At 41.1% G+C, this 12,551-nt stretch overlaps 1 protein-coding gene across 1 annotated transcript in view; it reads left to right on the forward strand.

Annotated features, from left to right (window-relative positions):
- The window catches only part of LOC128640089 (TBC1 domain family member 12), a 483,074-nt gene that overhangs the window by 335,670 nt on the left and 134,853 nt on the right, over positions 1-12,551 (forward strand). The window contains exons 7-8 of the mRNA XM_053692423.1: positions 6,811-6,917; positions 7,013-7,093. Of these exons, the coding sequence (XP_053548398.1) occupies positions 6,811-6,917; positions 7,013-7,093 (188 nt within the window). The remainder of the gene's footprint in view (positions 1-6,810; positions 6,918-7,012; positions 7,094-12,551) is intronic.

The raw sequence follows: 12,551 nt of genomic DNA on the forward strand, positions 1-12,551 counted from the left end.
ATGATCCCTCCTAGGCTCCGCCCACCCTAGTCATTCTCTTTGCCGTTGCACAGGCAACATCTCCACGGAGATGGTTAAGAGTTTTTTGGTGTTTAAATGTAGTTTTTTATTCTTCTATCAAGTGTTTGTTATTTTAAAATAGTGCTGGTATGTACTATTTACTCTGAAACAGAAAAGGATGAAGATTTCTGTTTGTAAGAGGAAGATGATTTTAGCAGACAGTAACTAAAATCGATTGCTGTTTCCACATAGGACTGTTGAGATGAAGTAACTTCAGTTGGGGGAAACAGTTAGCAGACTTTTCTGCTTAAGGTATGACTAGCCATATTTCTAACAAGACTGTGTAATGCTGGAAGGCTGTCATTTCCCCTCATGGGGACCGGTAAGCCATTTTCTTAGTCAAACAAACAGAATAAAGGGCTTATTATAGGCTAAAAAACTGGTAGACATTTTTATGGGCTAAATCGATTGCTTTATTTGTGCATATTATTCAGATTTAGGCTAACAATTGGCATTTATAATCTTGGGGAACGCTTATAAAACGGCAGGCACTGTATTGGACACCTTTTTCAGTCAGGGGGCCTTTCTAGTCATAGACTGAGCCTCATTTTCGCGCCATTAATGCGCAGTTGTTTTTTTGAGAGCAGGGCATGCAGATGCATGTGTGAGGATCTAAGAATCTCTGAAAAAGCTTTTAGAAGGCGTCATTTGGTATCGTATTCCCCTCAGGGCTTGGTTGGGTCTTAGCAAAGACTATATCTGGGACTGTATAGGGGTTAAATTGAAAAACGGCTCCGGTTCCGTTAATTTAAGGGTTAAAGCTCTGAAATTTGGTGTGCAATACTTTTAAGGCTTTAAGACACTGTGGTGAAATTTTGGTAATTTTTGAACAATTCCTTCATACTTTTTCACATATTCAGTAATAAAGTGTTTTCTGTTTGAAATTTAAAGTGACAGTAATGGTTTTATTTTAAAACGTTTTTTGTGCTTTGTTGACAAGTTTAAGCCTGTTTAACATGTATGTACCTTCAGATAAGCTATGTTCTATATGTATAAAAGCCAATGTGTCTCCCCATTTAAATTTATGTGATAATTGTGCCATAGCGTCCAAACAAAGTAAGGACAGTACTGCCACAGATAATGATATTGCCCAAGATGATTCCTCAAATGAGGGGAGTAAACATGATACTACATCATCTCCTACTGAGTCTACACCAGTTTTGCCCATGCAGGAGGCCCCTAGTACATCTAGTGCGCCAATACTTATTACCATGCAACAATTAACGGCTGTAATGGATAACTCCATAGCAAATCTTTTATCCAAAATGCCTACTTATCAGAGAGAGCGCGATTGCTCTGTTTTAAACACTGAAGAGCAAGAGGACGCTGATGATAATTGTTCTGTCATACCCTCACACCAATCTGAAGGGGCCATGAGGGAGGTTTTGTCTGAGGGAGAAATTTCAGATTCAGGAAAAATTTCTCATCAAGCTGAACCTGATGTTGTGACATTTAAATTTAAATTAGAACATCTCCGCGCACTGCTTAAGGAGGTGTTATCTACTCTGGATGATTGTGACAATTTGGTCATTCCAGAGAAATTATGCAAGATGGACAGGTTCCTAGAGGTTCCGGTGCCCCCCGACGCTTTTCCTATACCCAAGCTGGTGGCGGATATAGTAAATAAAGAGTGGGAAAAGCCCGGCATACCTTTTGTTCCTCCCCCTATATTTAAGAAATTATTTCCTATGGTCGACCCCAGAAAGGACTTATGGCAGACAGTCCCCAAGGTCGAGGGGGCAGTTTCTACTCTAAACAAACGCACTACTATTCCTATCGAAGATAGTTGTGCTTTCAAAGATCCTATGGATAAAAAATTGGAAGGTTTGCTTAAAAAGATTTTTGTACAGCAAGGCTACCTTCTACAACCAATTTCATGCATTGTTCCTGTCACTACGGCAGCGTGGTTCTGGTTCGAGGAACTAGAAAAGTCGCTCAGTAGAGAAACTCCATATGAGGAGGTTATGGACAGAGTTCACGCACTTAAATTGGCTAACTCTTTTATTTTAGATGCCGCTTTGCAATTAGCAAAATTAGCGGCGAAAAATTCAGGGTTTGCTATCGTGGCGCGCAGAGCGCTTTGGCTAAAGTCTTGGTCAGCGGATGTGTCATCCAAGACAAAATTGCGTAACATTCCTTTCAAAGGTAAAACTTTATTTGGACCTGATTTGAAAGAGATTATTTCAGACATCACTGGGGGAAAGGGCCACGCTCTTCCACAGGATAGGTCTTTTAAGGCTAAAAATAAGCCTAATTTTCGTCCCTTTCGCAGAAATGGACCAGCCTCTAATTCTGCATCCTCTAAGCAAGAGGGTAATGCCTCACAACCCAAACCAGCCTGGAAACCAATGCAAGGCTGGAACAAGGGTAAGCAGGCCAAGAAGCCTGCCACTGCTAACAAAACAGCATGAAGGAGTAGCCCCCGATCCGGGACCGGATCTGGTGGGGGGCAGACTCTCTCTCTTTGCTCAGGCTTGGGCAAGAGATGTTCAGGATCCTTGGGCGCTAGAAATAGTTTCTCAAGGTTATCTCCTGGAATTCAAGGAACTACCCCCAAGGGGAAGGTTCCACAAGTCTCACTTATCCTCAAACCAAATAAAGAGACAGGCATTCTTACATTGTGTAGAAGACCTGTTAAAGATGGGAGTGATACACCCAGTTCCAATAAAGGAACAAGGAATGGGATTTTATTCCAATCTGTTCGTAGTGCCCAAAAAAGAGGGAACGTTCAGACCAATTTTGGATTTGAAGATCCTAAACAAATTTCTCAGGGTACCATCGTTCAAAATGGAAACTATTCGAACGATTCTACCCACCATCCAGGAAAGTCAATTTATGACTACCGTGGATCTAAAGGATGCGTACCTACATATTCCTATCCACAAAGAACATCATCAGTTCCTAAGGTTCGCTTTTCTGGACAAACATTACCAGTTTGTGGCTCTTCCATTCGGATTAGCCACTGCTCCAAGGATTGTCACAAAGGTGCTAGGGTCCCTTCTAGCGGTTCTAAGACCAAGGGGCATTGCAGTAGTACCTTACTTGGACGACATTCTAATACAAGCGTCGTCCCTGTCAAAAGCAAAGGCTCATACGGACATCGTTCTAGCCTTTCTCACATCTCACGGATGGAAGGTGAACAAAGAAAAGAGTTCTCTGTCCCCGTCAACAAGAGTTCCCTTCTTGGGAACAATAATAGATTCCTTAGAAATGAGGATTTTTCTGACAGAGGTCAGAAAATCAAAACTTCTAAGCTCTTGTCAAGTGCTTCATTCTGTTCCTCGTCCTTCCATAGCGCAGTGCATGGAAGTAATAGGATTGATGGTTGCAACAATGGACATAGTTCCTTTTGCACGAATTCATCTAAGACCATTACAACTGTGCATGCTCAAACAGTGGAATGGGGATTATACAGACTTGTCTCCAATGATTCAAGTAGATCAAAAGACCAGAGATTCACTCCGTTGGTGGCTGACCCTGGACCATCTGTCCCAGGGAATGAGCTTCCGCAGGCCAAAGTGGGTCATTGTCACGACCGACGCCAGCCTAGTGGGCTGGGGTGCGGTCTGGGAATCCCTGAAAGCTCAGGGTCTATGGTCTCGGTAAGAGTCTCTTCTTCCGATAAACATTCTGGAACTGAGAGCGATATTCAATGCTCTCATAGCTTGGCCTCAACTAGCAAAGGCCAAATTCATAAGGTTCCAATCAGACAACATGACGACTGTTGCTTATATCAATCATCAAGGGGGAACAAAGAGTTCCCTGGCGATGAAAGAAGTGACCAAAATAATTCAATGGGCGGAGGATCACTCCTGCCACTTGTCTGCGATCCACATCCCAGGAGTGGAAAATTGGGAAGCGGATTTTCTGAGTCGTCAGACATTTCATCCGGGGGAGTGGGAACTCCATCCGGAAATCTTTGCCCAAATAACTCAATTATGGGGCATTCCAGACATGGATCTGATGGCGTCTCGTCAGAACTTCAAGGTTCCTTGCTACGGGTCCAGATCCAGGGATCCCAAGGCGACTCTAGTAGATGCACTAGTAGCACCTTGGACTTTCAACCTAGCTTATGTATTCCCACCGTTTCCTCTCATTCCCAGGCTGGTAGCCAGGATCAATCAGGAGAGGGCCTCGGTGATCTTGATAGCTCCTGCGTGGCCACACAGGACTTGGTATGCAGACCTGGTGAATATGTAATCGGCTCCACCATGGAAGCTAACTTTGAGACAGGACCTTCTTGTTCAAGGTCCATTCGAATATCCAAATCTGGTCTCCCTCCAACTGACGGCTTGGAGATTGAACGCTTGATTCTATCAAAGCGTGGGTTTTCAGATTCTGTGATAGATACTCTGGTTCAGGCCAGAAAACCGGTAACTAGAAAGATTTACCATAAAATATGGAAAAGATATATCTGTTGGTGTGAATCCAAAGGATTCTCATGAAATAAGATAAAAATTCCTAAGATTCTCTCCTTTCTACAAGAAGGTTTGGAGAAAGGATTATCTGCAAGTTCTCTAAAGGGACAGATCTCTGCTTTATCTGTCTTACTACACAAAAGACTGGCAGCTGTGCCAGATGTTCAAGCATTTGTTCAGGCTCTGGTTAGGATCAAGCCTGTTTACAGACCTTTGACTCCTCCCTGGAGTCTAAATCTAGTTCTTTCAGTTCTTCAAGGGGTTCCGTTTGAACCCTTACATTCCATAGATATTAAGTTACTATCTTGGAAAGTTTTGTTTTTGGTTGCAATTTCTTCTGCTAGAAGAGTTTCAGAGTTATCTGCTCTGCAGTGTTCTCCTCCTTATCTGGTGTTCCATGCAGATAAGGTGGTTTTGCGTACTAAGCCTGGTTTTCTTCCTAAAGTTGTTTCTAACAAAAATATTAACCAGGAGATAGTTGTACCTTCTTTGTGTCCGAATCCAGTTTCAAAGAAGGAACGTTTGTTACACAATTTGGACGTTGTCCGTGCTCTAAAGTTCTATTTAGAGGCTACTAAAGATTTCAGACAAACATCTTCCTTGTTTGTTGTTTATTCTGGTAAAAGGAGAGGTCAAAAAGCGACTTCTACCTCTCTTTCCTTTTGGCTTAAAAGCATCATCCGATTGGTTTATGAGACTGCCGGACGGCAGCCTCCTGAAAGAATCACAGCTCACTCCACTAGGGCTGTGGCTTCCACATGGGCCTTCAAGAACGAGGCTTCTGTTGACCAGATATGTAAGGCAGCGACTTGGTCTTCACTGCACACTTTTGCCAAATTTTACAAATTTGATACTTTTGCTTCTTCGGAGGCTATTTTTGGGAGAAAGGTTTTGCAAGCTGTGGTGCCTTCCGTTTAGGTGACCTGATTTGCTCCCTCCCTTCATCCGTGTCCTAAAGCTTTGGTATTGGTTCCCACAAGTAAGGATGACGCCGTGGACCGGACACACCAATGTTGGAGAAAACAGAATTTATGCTTACCTGATAAATTACTTTCTCCAACGGTGTGTCCGGTCCACGGCCCGCCCTGGTTTTTTAATCAGGTCTGATGAATTATTTTCTCTAACTACAGTCACCACGGTATCATATGGTTTCTCCTATATATATTTCCTCCTGTCCGTCGGTCGAATGACTGGGGTGGGCGGAGCCTAGGAGGGATCATGTGACCAGCTTTGCTTGGACTCTTTGCCATTTCCTGTTGGGGAAGAGAATATCCCACAAGTAAGGATGACGCCGTGGACCGGACACACCGTTGGAGAAAGTAATTTATCAGGTAAGCATAAATTCTGTTTTCATTTATCAAATTGGTACTATATCTTCTGAGATTTTTAGCTTCTAATGCTGTAATGATATTTGATTGACAGATGACGAATCTGCAATTCACTAATCATTGTCCCCCGACCCAAACCCCCCCCCCCCCCCTTGACCGTGACGTTTGTGCAAAGGGGCTGCTGAACGCCCGGGGGGAAACGATTAGTGGATTGCGGATTCGTCATCTGTCAATCAATTAAGGACTATGGCGGACGGAGGAACGGCGCTTATTATTAAAGCACCAATAGGTAAAAATCTCAGAAGATCGGGATACATTACCAATTTGATGAATGAAAGTATCACAATTCTATCCTATGACTTGAGCGAGTACTCTCAAGTTTACATTCACTTTGATGATCTGTTTTATATGATGAAAATGTTTTTTTTAATTGTCCATGAAATTGCACAGATAACAGCTGTGAGACTTAACTTATGGAAAAGGTCGAGTTAATCATGAACTGCCCTTTAAGAAATTGTTGGTACACTGAAGACAAAACGCATTATTGTGTGGGTAAAAGAAGAGATTACCTGCTTATAACCATAGAACAGTTTTAGGAAGATTTTTTTAAAGGGTATGGCCGTCAAAAATATCATGATGCCTGCAGTTTCTAAGTTTAACTTTTTTTCTTGATATCATCCTTTAAACCAATCGAAAGACCTACGTTTAAAGGGAATCCTAAACACAAAGCTTTGTCTTCTTAAAAACAACACATCAAATAGGAAATAATCTTATGCATTTTGCCAGTTTTTGTGCAAATTATATTTTCTATTCAGCTTTATACAGTAATGCTACGTCACTTTCCAGTGATTTAACATTTGTGTAGCCTATCCATTTAAACTGTGCTCTCTGTATAACATGGATGTTTTTAATTTTAACAATCACTTTTATTTCATCGTAATCTGTAGACCCAAAAGCTTTAGAAGTAGTTCTTATGTGTTCTGTTCTTACATTACATTATTCAGGCGAAATACAAGAAAAGTCAGAGATTTGTGGTGGCAAGGTTTACCTCCTAGCGTGCGAGGAAAAGTATGGAGTTTAGCTATAGGAAATGAACTTAATATTACACCTGGTAAGTGGTAGCTGCTTTTTCTGATTTATAAAATATATTTATCTTTGCAAATTATAGTTTTTGCATGGAGCTTATATGTGCATTTTATTTCACAGAACTTTATGACATCTTCCTGTCTAGAGCTAAGGAGCGGTGGAAAAGTTTCAGTGAAACAAGCTGCGAGAATGATACAGAAGGTGAGTTTTCCTAAAATGTTTAATTTTGCTATATACATAGAAAATACCAGATACAAATCATCCTATTTTTACAGTAAGCATGGATAGCTAATATGGGGGAGAAAAATAGCCCCAAAAACGTTTAAAGTGACAGTATATCGTAAATTTTTCTCCCCTTTTCATTTTCTGTGGAAATGTATAAGGGTTATTGGATAAATTTGTTCTATCTTAAGTGTTTAATAAACACACACTGAATTAACAAAATATTTACTGTTTGTGAGATCTAACATTATAACCACATTAAAAACATTATAGAAAAGAAAATTGCTGATATAGATGGTTTAGAGGCAGTTTAAAAATCAAAGTGGCACACTATTTAGCGCTTGTGCGTTAACTTTGCTAGAAGTAAGCTTTTTGCGTGCATTGGGTAGCACGAGTATTACAAGTTGAAATTTTCACATGAGCGCTACCCCGTCGTGCAGAAAGCTGAACTTCGAATATCGGAACCGTGTTAACATATTCCCTAATAGACTTTAAAGGAGCGAAAAAAGTGGGGTTAAAAAAAACTAACACCCTTACACTCGCACAAACTTGATCGCATTTAATGGGCAAAAAATTATATAGAAGATAATACAGACCGCAGTCGCTGGATTTCATATAAAGTTCATCAATCCCTTATGATAGGTGACGGCTTGGGGACCGTATCCCCTTCCTCAGTCCAACCAGAAGTGTTACAAACCATAAGCTTAAAAAGCAAAAAAGGTCTTCCCCTTGTGAGAATTGCGCCCAAATTCCACATTGCCATGGAAGCAAAATACACAACAATTATGTACAAGACAGTGCTATATAGAAAAAAACATAGTTTGATATTTGGAATATCCTGCCCGGAGGCTCATATACAATACCACCAGTCAGCTTGTCCATAATTATAAGTGTGTACCTCAGGGGTAAAAAAATATTTTACAACTCGTGGTACCAGATAGAATGTACAAAAAAAGCAGATTAACCATACATAAAAAGAAAATTAGGAAGCTTTTTTTTTTTTTTTTTTTTTTTTTTAAACTTACCGGGGGTGTTTATATAGAATTTACCCCCCCCAACACCCGATATTTGGCTTATTCAAGGTATACTGACAAATGGTTGTAGCTAGAAGATTCGTTTTTCTTTCTTTGTTTTCTTTCTTTTGCTCCATATCAAATGTATTCGTTATTAAAAATTAAAAGTGCATTTGTTTACATAAATGAATGCTGAATATGGTCGCCAGACGTGGCATTCAGCACTTTCAGAGCCGTTTTTATTTGTGTAAGTGTGCACTATTAATAAATTCAGCTGTGACCTGCGATCATATTCGGCATATGGCGAATACATGTCTATTAAAAAATTTGATTTTGTATTGGGCATTCCAAGTTCTTTTATACTGCTCGACTCAATTGTTTTCTCCATTCAAAGGCTACAAATGTACATAGAATAAGCATAAAACCTTTGTATAATTGAAATGAAGAATACAGTTCCACCTCTTATGACTTCACTGCAGAACAGGAATTCATTCAGTAAACAACCCTCATTGGATTACAAATAAAGAAATTACACAAAACAGAACATCTCCTAGTCATGGATCATCTGATTATTTTGCAGATGTCAGAATTATAACCATGCTTTGTTGGTAAGATGCATAAAGAAAGCTTAAACCAAAAAATGTGTCCTCCTGGTTGAGAGACAAGACTTAAAAATACTTTATATCAGTCTCTGCATGGGAAAGACTTAGTCAATATGTAAGGCTAAGAGTAAAATTGAAGGTATTCCAATCTAATCATTAATATAACACTTCAAATATTAACCTGTGTAGAAAACGTATAGACACCACAAAAACAATACAATTCAGTCTGTATAGTTTCCAGTGTCTGGTGCATGTAATCTTAATCCATAAGAAAATTAATTAATGTTAATGAGGAATATATATTTCTCTTGTAAAGGTGTATCCAGTCCACAGGTTCATCCATTATTTGTGGGATATTCTCCTTCCCAACAGGAAGCTGCAAGAGGACACCCACAGCAGAGCTGTCTATATAGCTCCTCCCCTAACTGCCACCCCCAGTCATTCTCTTGCAGCTCTCGACAAGAAAGGAAGTATCAAGAGAGATGTGGTGACTTAGTGTAGTTTTTACCTTCAATCAAACGTTTGTGGGTGCAATGCTGCTTTAGTCTCTTATACTACTTTTTATCACTGTTTTGCAGTTTATGGGGTAGTTTTTTTCTCTTAAAGGCACAGTACCGTTTTTGTTTAATTGCTTTTTCACATTTATTAAAGTATTTTCCAAGCTTGCTGGTCTCATTACTAGTCTGTTAAACATGTCTGACATAGAGGAAACTCCTTGTTCATTATGTTTAGAAGCCATTGTGGAACCCCCTCTTAGAATGTGTGCAAAACTAAGCTAACGGCTAAGAATTCAGGTTTTGCCATTCAGGCGCGTAGGGCGCTATGGCTTAAATCCTGGTCAGCTAACGTTACTTCAAAGTCTAAGCTTCTCAACATCCCCTTCAAAGGGCAGACCCTATTCGGGCCTGGACTGAAGGAGATCATTTCTGATATTACTGGAGGGAAAGGCCACGCCCTTCCCCAGGATAGGTCCAACAAATTAAGGACCAAACAGACTAATTTTCGTTCCTTTCGGAACTTCAAGAGTGGTGCAGCTTCAACTTCCTCTACTGCAAAACAAGAAGGAAATTTTGCCCAGTCCAATCCAGTCTGGAGACCTAACCAGGCTTGGAGCAAGGGAAAGCCGGCCAAAAAAACCTGCTGCTGCCTCTAAGACAGCATGAAGGAGTAGCCCCCGATCCGGGACCGGATCTAGTTGGGGGCAGACTTTCTCTCTTCGTCCAGGCTTGGGCAAGAGACGTCCAGGATCCCTGGGCTCTGGAGATTGTTTCCCAGGGATATCTTCTGGATTTCAAAGCCTCATCCCTAATAGGGAGATTTCATCTCTCACAATTATCTGCAAACCAGATAAAGAGAGAGGCATTCTTACGTTGTGTTCAAGACCTTCTGGTCATGGGAGTGATCCACCCAGTTGCAAGGGAGGGTTCATCCATTATTTGTGGGATATTCTCCTTCCCAACAGGAAGCTGCAAGAGGACACCCACAGCAGAGCTGTCTATATAGCTCCTCCCCTAACTGCCACCCCCAGTCATTCTCTTGCAGCTCTCGACAAGAAAGGAAGTATCAAGAGAGATGTGGTGACTTAGTGTAGTTTTTACCTTCAATCAAACGTTTGTTATTTTTAAACGGTACCGGCGTTGTACTGTTTTACTCTCAGGCAGAAATTGGAAGAAGAATTCTGCCTGGAGGTTTGATGATCTTAGCGGTTTGTAACTAAGGCCCATTGCTGTTCTCACACATAACTGAAGGGTATGGAAAGAAAACTTCAGTTGGGGGGACGGTCTGCAGATTGCCTGCTTTGAGGCATGTTCAGTATTTTTTCTTCTAGAGAGATAAGGTCTAGAAAATGCTGACAGTGCCTGGTATATTTGAGGTAAGCCTGATACAGTGATTTAACAGCAACTGGGATCATGCTTGCAAAAAAGGGTAATATTCATGTTAATACTCATATTACTTAGTGTAAAAACGTTTGCATGTTTTATAGTAAAAACGTTTTTTTCTCTGAGGGTGATAAATCTTTATTTGGGGCCTAGTTTTCCACATGGCTTGTTAGATCACTCCTAGGAGTACTTTTTTTAAGGCCCTCTGACATTCAGTGCATGGTAGGAGGGGCCTATTTTCACTCACTTTATGCGCAGTTGATATTCAGACTGAGACATCCAGCTTCCCTAAAGGAGTCCTCTGGCATCTAGGACCACTATAGAGGGTGTTTTTCCTGCAAAAATCGTGTTTAAGGGCAGGTAGGGCCACAGCAGAGCTGTGGCATTGTGTTTGACTGTTTTTTAACGTTTTTTCCGTTTTTCTAATCCGTTTTGGGGCCTAAGGGGTTAATCATCCATTTGCAAGTGGGTGCAATGCTGCTTTAGTCTCTTATACTACTTTTTATCACTGTTTTGCAGTTTATGGGGTAGTTTTTTTCTCTTAAAGGCACAGTACCGTTTTTGTTTAATTGCTTTTTCACATTTATTAAAGTATTTTCCAAGCTTGCTGGTCTCATTACTAGTCTGTTAAACATGTCTGACATAGAGGAAACTCCTTGTTCATTATGTTTAGAAGCCATTGTGGAACCCCCTCTTAGAATGTGTGCAAAATGCACTGACCTTTCTATAAGTTATAAAGACCATATTATGGGTTTTAAGGATTTATCACCAGAGGTTTCTCAGACTGACAAAAGGGAGGTTAAACCACCTAGCTCTCCCAATGTGTCAGAACCTATATCTCCCGCGCAAGTGACGCCAAGTACATCTGGCGCCTCCAATGCGTTTACCTTACAAGACATGGCAGCAGTTCTGAATCATACCCTCACAGAGGTATTGTCCTAACTGCCAGGGTTACAAGGAAAGCGAGACAGCTCTGGGGCTAGAACAAATACAGAGCTTTCTGACGCTTTAGTAGCTATGTCTGATATACCCTTACAATGTACAGAAGCCGAAGCAGGAGAGCTTCTATCTGTGGGTGACATTTCTGATTCAGAGAAGGCGTTACTTCAGTCTGACTCTGAAATGACAGCATTTAAATTTAAGCTTGAACACCTCCGCTTGTTGCTCAGGGAGGTTTTAGCGACTCTGGATGACTGTGACACCATTGTAGTACTTTGCAGTGCCTGTTTACACTGATGTTTTTCCAATCCCTAAGAGGTTTTCAGAAATTATTACGAAGGAATGGGATAGACCAGGTGTACCGTTCTCTCCCTCTCCTGCGTTTAAAAAGATGTTTCCCATAGATGCCGCTACACGGGACTTGTGGCAGACGGTCCGTAAGGTGGAGGGAGCAGTATCTACCCTAGCTAAGCATACAACTATCCCCGTCGAGGACAGTTGTGCTTTCCTAGATCCAATGGATAAAAAATTAGAGGGTTTCCTTAAGAAAATCTTTATACAACAAGGTTTTATTCTCCAGCCTCTTGCATGCATTGCCCCAGTCACTGCTGCAGCGGCTTTCTGGTTTGAGTCTCTTGAAGAGGCTCTACAGGTGGAGACCCCGTTGGATGATATCCTAGACAGGCTTAAAGCTCTTAAGTTAGCCAATTCATTTATTTCTGACGCCGTTTTTCATTTAACTAAGCTAACGGCTAAGAATTCAGGTTTTGCCATTCAGGCGCGTAGGGCGCTATGGCTTAAATCCTGGTCAGCTAACGTTACTTCAAAGTCTAAGCTTCTCAACATCCCCTTCAAAGGGCAGACCCTATTCGGGCCTGGACTGAAGGAGATCATTTCTGATATTACTGGAGGGAAAGGCCACGCCCTTCCCCAGGATAGGTCCAACAAATTAAGGACCAAACAGACTAATTTTCGTTCCTTTCGGAACTTCAAGAGTGGTGCA

The sequence above is a fragment of the Bombina bombina genome, chromosome 9 (genome assembly GCF_027579735.1).
Source record: "Bombina bombina isolate aBomBom1 chromosome 9, aBomBom1.pri, whole genome shotgun sequence".
In the NCBI taxonomy this organism is placed as follows: domain Eukaryota; kingdom Metazoa; phylum Chordata; class Amphibia; order Anura; family Bombinatoridae; genus Bombina; species Bombina bombina.